At 42.6% G+C, this 9321-nt stretch overlaps 1 protein-coding gene across 1 annotated transcript; it reads right to left on the bottom strand.

The window, feature by feature from the left end:
• Nucleotides 1-4929: 4929 nt before the first annotated feature.
• On the bottom strand, nucleotides 4930-9005 carry LOC115691271 (probable lysophospholipase BODYGUARD 1). The gene is made up of 4 exons (XM_030617869.2): nucleotides 7777-9005; nucleotides 6260-6597; nucleotides 5879-6078; nucleotides 4930-5447 (listed from the first exon to the last, which is right to left on the bottom strand). The coding sequence occupies exons 1-4, from the start codon at nucleotides 8360-8362 to the stop codon at nucleotides 5123-5125; spliced, it is 1449 nt and encodes a 482-aa protein (XP_030473729.2). The 5' UTR covers nucleotides 8363-9005; the 3' UTR covers nucleotides 4930-5122.
• Nucleotides 9006-9321: the final 316 nt, after the last annotated feature.

The following is a 9321-nucleotide window of genomic DNA, read 5'->3' as shown; positions in this document are numbered from 1 at the left end:
GTTGTTTCCATTGCGCCACTGCTCCTCACATCGTCATCACCCGCTCCGCTGATTGCTGACGTCATTGGTCCTCATCGTTCGAACCACATAGCCATCGACGGCCGATGGCTCACGGACACATAGAGCACTGATAGATAATCAACTTCGCATAGAGAACCAGAAATTGAGAATCGAGAAGTGATGAGGAGTTTGAGCTCGAGGAGCAACTCACGCGAACATATCCTAAGACCTGCTGCTTTGCCGAGACTTGTGTAATTGCTAGACAAGATCGGTAACGGATCCTTTAATTGAGAGCAGCGTTGCATTATTACTTTGTCCATCGCGTGAGATGACAGAGAGAGAGAGAGAGAGATCCACGCACGATCAGAGAGATGAAGATGGTTGTTTTTGTTTGTAGTACTGTTGCTGGTGAGACCATCGTTGTTGCTGGCGATGCAGCCGGTGAGACCCGTCATCGTGGGCGACATCGCCGCCGGCGAAGGGGCATCGTTGATGGGGCTCTCTTCACCCTTTCTCCCTCTCTTCTTCGACGTCGACAGTTATCCGTATCTTTTTTTTTTTTATTTAGCTAATAAACTTTATGGGCTGAAATGGATTGAAAGTAAGTTTGTTTTGGACCCACTAAAATCCATATCTAGTTGCGGCTTGATATTGTAAACCCATTTTAACCTATTTTTATATTTCTAAACAACCCATATATCACCTAACCCGTTGAATTTGAGCGAATACCTATTTTCGCCTCCTCTACTTACTTTGCATAAGTTCAAAGGTAAAGTAGGATAGCACCATTTACAAGATTATGGAACTAATTGATTCATTCGAAAAATTTTAGAATAGGACAGTACTATTTACACATATCTTGTTATGAACTCAGCTATACGTAACATAAAAAAAATTTTAAAAAATGTTTTTCCAGTCTGTTAAGTTAGGCATCGTGCATGCGAAGCGCAATCCGTCCACAGGGGTTCCAGTTGAAAAAATGATTGGAAAGATTGATGTCGTAAGAGAATCCTACGCTTTGAGTTTTGTCCTTGTTTTGTTGAATTGAGTGTTGATTGAGGAGCTAATTTGTCAAGGAGAAACGTGAGACTCGTTTCATATTTTTGTGATGGAAAGCACAGTCTAGCCTATGCATGATTGATGCATGAATTTTCTTGTGTATGGATCATTAGTCTTCGTTAGGTTACTTTGCTTCTTCTTTTTTTCTTGTACTTACTGGAACAATCAGATCTCTCTCTCTCTCTCTCTCTCAAATGTAATTTCCACTTGCTGACACTGCACAATCACCGTTTAATTGTAGCAGCACTTACACACAAAAAACGAAAAAACAGAAAAATGAACCCACAAGATTGGCGCAGTTGGTTAAGACGGTTGAGGGATTTTCGGTTTATAAATTAGAGGTTATCCGTTTGAATCTCATCAACTGCGTGCAAACTACTCTGTGTCAGGGCTGCTTGCAAAGGTCAAAAGCATAAGTATATGTTTTATGTGTTTTCAGATGGTTGGTCCTCCATGCTCGGAAGAAAAAAAAAAGGAAAAAAAACATATAAATTTAGGAGTGATCCGAAAGACTTATCAATAGTTCCTTCTGCAATCAAGAGTAGCCAAAATTGATCGAAATAACTAAATTAAAAAATAGCTAAAAAATTTAAAATTAAATTAATCAAATTAAAAGGTTTATAACTGAATTGGCATTTCTTGATATGATATGGCGTATGCTGTTGCGTCTGCAAATGGAAAGGCAACCCTTTATCCACGTGTCAAAACCATGAGCCGAAGATTCCATACATTGGCAAGATGTGATTTCCTTTCATATGCTCCAAAAAAGTCGGGAACTATTACCTTCGTGGCCTGTCATTTGATACCTTACGCCGCCTGTCAAATGTCGCAAAGCTTTGTCCTGCATGAATTGGCCATCTTTCGTTGGATGAATCCAAAATAGATCGTTCGCACTCGCCCTATCCTTTTCACTAGCTCAATCATTATGTACGATTAATCTTGACATTATGTTACTGCATCATCGTAACATGATGTTACTATATCATCGAACAGAGTGAAATAGTAGGTGAGGACAAATAAATATGTGGTCTACGATGCATGCAATGTTTTCCGGTTTGTCCCATCGTGAATTTTTCTTTTACGATCTGGGAAAATTCTGTTTCGAAACTCGTTGTGGATGTGAAAATCCCACATCTTTGGCATATTCCCTTTTTTTCCCCAACAGAAAGTCGTCATATATAGTTCCTTTTGCACTTACCATAGAAAGTAATGATGTATGGTCCTTTCATTTTTCCTTCTTTCTTGTTTCTTTGTTTTCCCCCACCTTCTTTGACTTTTCTAAACTCCTCGATTGACAAGAAACGCATACGAAATCTAAGGCTTCGAGCTCCGAAAATGCATGTGAGGCACATGGACGGACATCTTCACGTCATATAGCCGTATCGGGTTTCTTTCTGTCTAATCCTGAAAGAAAGTATGCAAATTGTACAATCTTTCTTCTATGTATTCTCGCACGTGCCAGTGTTTTCCATTTCTTCATTTGCGTCCCTTGAACTTGGTTTTGATGGCGATGACACGATTCAATTTAAGATTGGGAGTTCGTACGACATTGATGTGATCATGATCTAGCTCAAGACAGCGAACGCGGACATGATTTGATAATTTAAACGTCCGCAATGACGTCTTGTACGTACCCTTTTCACATGAGTTGTCAAAGATACTGATTTCCAGACTAGGTTGAAATATTAGGTCGATCTCTGATTCATCACCACGACTAATTCAAACACGTCGAGTGCCGCGCAATGGATGTTGCACTGTGGCATGACATCAAATTATACATTATAAAATGGGCGGTACAGGTTCGAATCTCGATACAAACATCCATCAAAGCTGACATCGCTTTTATGCACTATGATGCTCAACCCGCCTGGCCTCACCGATTGATAGGGTTTAAGTTCAACAATAATTTCTCCCAAAATCTTAAGCCGTGAAAAATAATTGACGATATTAAGTACAGGGATGATTGGTTCACGAGAGAGCTAGTCCTCAGCTTGGAACCGGAACCAACCTTATGGGTCCTGCTTCCAAAACCAGACCGATAAGGACTGGTCCTGGTCCAGTTCTCGAGGATAAGGACTAAGCAAAGATGTCCACCTTTTGTATTCTAAATGGTTTAAAAGTTAAAAAGACAGCATTGTTTTTTTTCGCTTACAGATCGATGTGGGACACTTTTTTAGGATGACCGAAAGGGGAAAAAACAATATAGAGCCCAAGTGTGAGATCCCACTTCGATCTGCAAGGAAGGAATATGTTGCCTTTTGACTTTTTAAATAGAGTTAAAGTCCGAGATTGCACATTGACTAGTGGGAGTTTCCTATAATTTATGGATTATTACAACATACTCATGGCTCTTTGATAAAGAAAAAATAACAATTAAGGTGTTGAACAGTGCTGGTTATAATCAGGAACCACCCAAAACCGGCTAGTTCGATCTAGTTTCCGGTTGGAACCGAACCATCGTTCACTCTTAATTGAGTATACTTGTCGGTGAAAAAAAAAATATCGATTTTTCAAAAGAATATGGTGGGTGCAATTCAATTTACCCTGACTTGAGGGCTCCACACTGTACAAACATAGTAAATGTGAAGCACCAATAGTTCGGCCACATTAACCCTTATTGACTCAACGATGGCCTGAAACTGGTGCACCATCAATTGATGTCCGATCCAACTTATTCAGAATTGTCAGACTCTAAGTGGGTCGTGCTTCTGGCCAAAAGAAGAAGTGGGTCATGTTGGTTTGAAAATGGCTTGATAAGAATTGGGTTGGCCCAAGAGCTTGATGAGAATTGGGTTGGCCCAAGAGCTCATGATTATATGTTCATCTTTGGTGGTCACCAATTCCCCCCTTTAACTTGGAATTTAGGGTGTGTTTATTTGGGAAAAAATTTCATAGTAAAGGAAAATTATTTCTACAAAATCATTTTTCAGGAAAATGTTTTCGTAATTTTTGAATTAGGAAATTCATTTTCTTAACTTTAAGTATGCATATTTTCTTTGGTCGTAAATGATTTTCCGTTGACTGATGATTTTCGGCAAACCAAACGCATGAAAGTCTAAAAAACATTTTCATGAAAAATTATTTATGTAAATGACTCAAATGGTCATTGAACTTTTGCCCAACATGCAATGCGATCTCTGAACTTTGAATTTGTTCAATGCAGTCCCTGAACTTTAGCCCAATCTACAATGTTGTCCCTGAACTTTTAATTTGTTCGATGTGATCCCTAGACTGTCAACAACATTGAACATTTTCATATAGTCCAGAGACTAAATTGAACAGGTACCAAAAGTCTAGGGACCACATCGAACAAATTAAAAGTTCATGAACAATATTACACATTAGGTTAAAGTTCAAGGACCACATTGAACAAATTTAAAGTTGAGAGATATATTGTCTATTGGGTTAAAGTTTGGGGACTATTTGTATTATTATCCCAAATTCTTTCACTCAAATAAACAAAACCCTTGTCAGTTCTTGTTTCGTCAAGACGTACAATCGGGGCTTGTGTAGATATCAGAACTCGTTGGTTTCAATGGTGATCAGTCCTCTCTTGCTTTTGGTAATTGCAATTCGCTAATTTATTTTATGGTGGAATGGTAATGTAATTCGAGTGCTGTGGATATGCGAGTTGGTCACAAGTAAATCGATTTTGCAAAACGCATAAGAAACTTTATCATGAATACTTAGCCGGAGAACAAGATCGGTAGCAAAAAGAAGGATAACGAGTGGGACTTGCGTTTGCCACATCTCAACTATTTCATGGCTGGCATAAATCCAACTGAACCAAGAGTGAATATATAGGAAACGAAAAGAAAAGTTTGTGGGCGCAACATTTGAAAATATGAAGATTTCGAATGCGACACTTAGTTCAAACTCATCAACTCTGCTAATATATGCAATTGATCATATTTCACACATCAAACAATAGGGGACTGAGGCCTATCCAATTTTGAGCAACTTCAGCTCAATCCAATTTTGATTTTGGTAGAACATCTATTGGTAATGAATGATCATGTACTTCTCAGCTCCTTCGTGACGACTAGAGACTAGGGGGATCGATTCAGCCACTCGATTTCCTCCAAATCTCCTCGAGCTCCCGCGCGAACACCCTCTGCCTCCCTACCACGATCGTGATGTGGTCCTTCTTCTCGATCACCTTCACATGGGCTCGGCGGACCCTCCTCTGGACACTGTAGCTACATTCGACAGGGATGAGCTCGTCGTCCTCACCGTGGAAGATGGTCACGTCGCACCTCAGGCGGTCCCTCACCGTGTCTAGGTAGCCATCGAGCTTGCCGGCCATGCCGCAGATGATGTTGTGGAGCGTGTGCCACGCCGCGTTGTGGGTGTGGCAGAAGAACCCCTCGAACATGAATGTCCTGATCCTGCATGTTTCACGTATGTTTTCGGAGGTTACACTAATAATATGCGTCGATAGAACTGTTTAGAGACCACTCTTGTAGGAAATGACCTGATCATGTATCATCTTGACCATCGGACCAGTCAATGATTCAGTCACTTGAACAGTCATAATGACCGATTCCAATTGGGTTCTAACCATGGCTCTCCGTAAATGGGCACCATAATTTTGTTTAGCATTTGTCATTAACGATGAATGAGAGATGCTTAACTTAAATAGGACATAAATATTCTATTTTCAAGCAGAAAAGACTTCCGTCAAGAGCAACTCAACAATAAATAGATAAGGGTTGTTTAGCTCCCTTTCCGTAAGCAACACAAATTTGGGTATTTCTAGTTTGAATTAGTATATGGTCATGTATCATAAGGTTGGTAAGGACAGACGAGACTGACTCACCTGTTTCTGGTGATGACTTTGGTGAGGAACTCCCACAACCGGTGGTTCTTGCAGACGAGCAGGCACCACGCCCGGGTGATGTGCTCGTACCAGCACGCGAGTGACGCACCGAACGTGATGAGCGGCCATACCCGCCGCGGCGCCACCCTCCTCATCACGTACTGCGTCGCCTGCACGCCCTTTGGCACCGGGTAATAGGGCTGCGTCATGCGTCCACACACTACTTAGGGTCATCGAAGAAAGGAAAAAGAAAAAAGCAACCTCCGAATGCAATATGAATTGAGTATGCAAGCTATCGTCTATTAGAAGCGTAAGAAAATGATATCAATCGGCTCGATTCATATCTTATGTCTTCTATAGTGAGGCAAAGAAAGAACTCACCGGTGCGAGCAAGGTTAGGGACTTGACCGAGCCGGGGTGCTTGACGGCAAGAGCGAGGGCCAGGATGCAGCCCAAGGAGTGAGCCACGATGTGGAAGGACTTGACCTTGTAGGGCTCGAGCACCGACTGCTCGATCATGTCCAAGTGCTCCCTCAGCGTGTAGAGCGAGTCACTCGGCTTCGGGCTCCGCCCGAACCCGAGCAAATCCATGGCCAGGAGCCGGTATGCGGACTTTGCCGTGTCGGAGAAGTTCGGGAACAGCGTCTCCGTCCAGAACGCAGAGGATGAGATGAAGCCATGAATGAAGAGCACGTCTTCACGGGGTTTATCTGACAATCCTGTTAAAAGCAACGCATCAATTGAAGATCATCGCATTTCATCAAATAGGATTCTACTGTAAGTGTGGATGGCCAAAACACATTCACTTCCTATGTTTGTGCTAGCAGTATTGTTGCGGATCTACATTAGAAATTTTATGTGCGGTTCTCAAATGTTGGCTTCAAAAATTGTTTATCCAGCTAAACTTAAATCCAATTTGTCCCTCGGTTACAAAAAAATTGCGATTTGGACCTCATGCACCATCCGTCGATCGCGGGCGTCGCTCCCAACCTTTTTAAGTTTGTACAATTAGATCCCGACATGAACTATTATTGAGGTCAATGCAATAAAGCATCGTTGTCAATCCAAATCAGCTATAAAGAATGACGTGCCGATGTGAAACATTCGATGTGATAGTTTGAGTTTGGTGGGGATATTACGGAATTGAAGATGAAGTAGCTTTAGTTTCCCAACCACGCGTAGGCTTCTTTGGTGGGGATCTCTTCCTACTTATGATCTACCATTAGAATCTAAAAATATGTTTAAAAAACAATTAATTAATGCTTAAGAAGCTTGCGATATTTCCCACGTTTTTCTATTTCTTGCTTTATGATACTAGATGGGTACGTTGGTTTCGGATGAACAAACAAATTCTTTATGGCAATTTGCAACAGGCCAAAGGGTTATGATGAGCACCCTTTTGTCTTCATCATAGCGTCTTATTGGTATTTCAACAATGTTAATTGTTGATGCCAAATCTAGAATCAAACAAAATCCGAATATTTACCTTGATTCATAATATCATCGTCTTCTAAGTTACCTCATTCTAGTGATGAGAACGGGCGTGCGAATTTTGGATCTCTTAGTATGGAAGTGCATTATGACCCGTGATTATAAGAGTTGAGATGGACATGACAATGCTGATATCGGATCGTCTATCTACGCTGATCCAACCGAAAATTGAAGTTAAGATAAACCTTGTGAGCAAATAAAACGAGATGCCCAAACATTGTAAGTCCAACATGTTCCAAAAACTGTCCACAAATTAATTCGATCTTCGACACCTCCTCGTGTCAAAATACATACTAGAGATTCTGTGTGTTGGCATTCTGTGTGAAATTTGTTAATTTTTTTTCTACAGCCTTTAGTAGAAATGCTTGGTTTTCTTATGATTTTGTCCAAAAATAACAAAATCGTACCTTTATCTCCGGCAACTTTGACAAAGAGGCTCTTCCTCCCCCGCGACGTCCACGACGTGCAATCCTCGCAGTCGCAGTCTGACCACCTCGGGATCGGATGCGGCTGCTTCCCCACCATCCTCCCCTGCAGCATCTCCACCACGGCGGAGTCCACTGCGAACACCGTCGTGGCCTTCGCCGCCCTTTGCTTCCCCCTCTTCTCGTATAACCGCTTTATGGACTCTGAGACCTCGTGGAGTACCGAAGGCCTCGTGTAGAGCGTGTCGGACACTTGGTCAAGCCGGAGCTTATTGACGTTGCCATTGCCGCCGCCGCCCGAGCTGAGGCACACGATCTTGGACTCGCCCCGCTCGGAGACCAGGATCTCCCCGCCTCCGGCGCCGTGGATGGCCTCCCTGGCGGAGGAGGAGGAGCAGTAGCAGGGCTTCCACTCGGCCTCGGCGACGAAGTCAAAGACCTTGAAGGCGAGGCAGAGGACGGTGTCCAGCAGGTCCAGGAGAGAGAAGACGAAGAAGCTCACCACCTCGTTCGTGAGCCTCCCGCATAATGTGAGCAACCTGCTCGACTTCGCTGCTACTCCGTCCATATCCTACCCAAAATCCGCCACCGCCGCTGCCGTCACCTTCGCCGCGAAACGTCAGCTAAGGAGCATTCGGGGCTTACGGTTCAGGATTTTTTTCCTAGGGCACTTCTTGCTTCCGTTGAACTCGGTCTTTTTTCCCCCCCTTAAGACTGAGTTTAAGAAATGCTATAAGGAGAAGGGGGAAAAGAACTTGGGAAGTGGGGTTTCTTGCGGTTTCAAGGATTCTTTCGGTTGTTCTTGAAAGTGTTGGGCGGGGGAGTCAAACGGACCACCAGACCACCATGGCCATCAAACCAACTTGTGAACTTTGATGCTGTGTTCTGATGTTGTCTGGTGGTGGTTTTATTATCAGTAAAAGCGTGTGGGACTAGTAATGTTCATGTTAGAGAGAGAGAGAGAGAGAGAGCTGGAACAGGCTAAAAGGAGGAGCAGATAAATGAATTGATGGTGTCCATTTAAGCATATATTGGGGAGATTTAGAGAGGTAGGTGGTGGTTGAACCCACTCGGGTTCAAGTGAAAAATGAAAACATTAGAGCTCAGCAAAGTCTTCCTTGGACTCTCTAGACTCTCTCCACATATGCACCTCACATGATGAGAACAGATCGAGAGAGAAACTTAGTTCAGAGCTTCCATCGAACAACATCTTTCACACCAAATAAGAAAACCTTGTACGGAACAGTTGTTGGCATTTTGTAAATTTCTAGGGTTTCCAGAAATTCCGATGAAGCATTTTCTAAGGTTTTTGTTCATTGTTTTCATCTTTCTTTTTAGCATAAATGAGGTTAAAGGCTCATCCTAAATGGGTTAAGGGGAAGTTGTCCAAACTCATAAATGAGAAGAGTATTATTCACCACCCCTCAAAACCTCCAGTCCATTTATTGCAGGCTCTCTTCACCACATGACTCCCATTCCCCTCTTGGCCAGGGTTAGCAGCGTTATACCCCACCATATCACCACCGT

The sequence above is a fragment of the Syzygium oleosum genome, unplaced genomic scaffold (genome assembly GCF_021117445.2).
Source record: "Syzygium oleosum isolate NSW1041296 unplaced genomic scaffold, Sole_v2.1 Sole_v2.14, whole genome shotgun sequence".
Lineage (NCBI taxonomy): Eukaryota > Viridiplantae > Streptophyta > Magnoliopsida > Myrtales > Myrtaceae > Syzygium > Syzygium oleosum.
This window is presented reverse-complemented; position numbering and strand designations above follow the sequence as displayed.

Coding starts and splice junctions, on each gene's coding strand:
- LOC115691271 (XM_030617869.2), bottom strand. CDS start 8,362: ATGGACGGAGTAGCAGCGAAGTCGAGCAGGTTGCTCACATTATGCGGG. Junction 6,079..6,259: donor CCCTAACCTTGCTCGCACCG/GTGAGTTCTTTC, acceptor CGCATGACGCAG/CCCTATTACCCGGTGCCAAA. Junction 5,448..5,878: donor AAAGTCATCACCAGAAACAG/GTGAGTCAGTCT, acceptor TGAAACATGCAG/GATCAGGACATTCATGTTCG.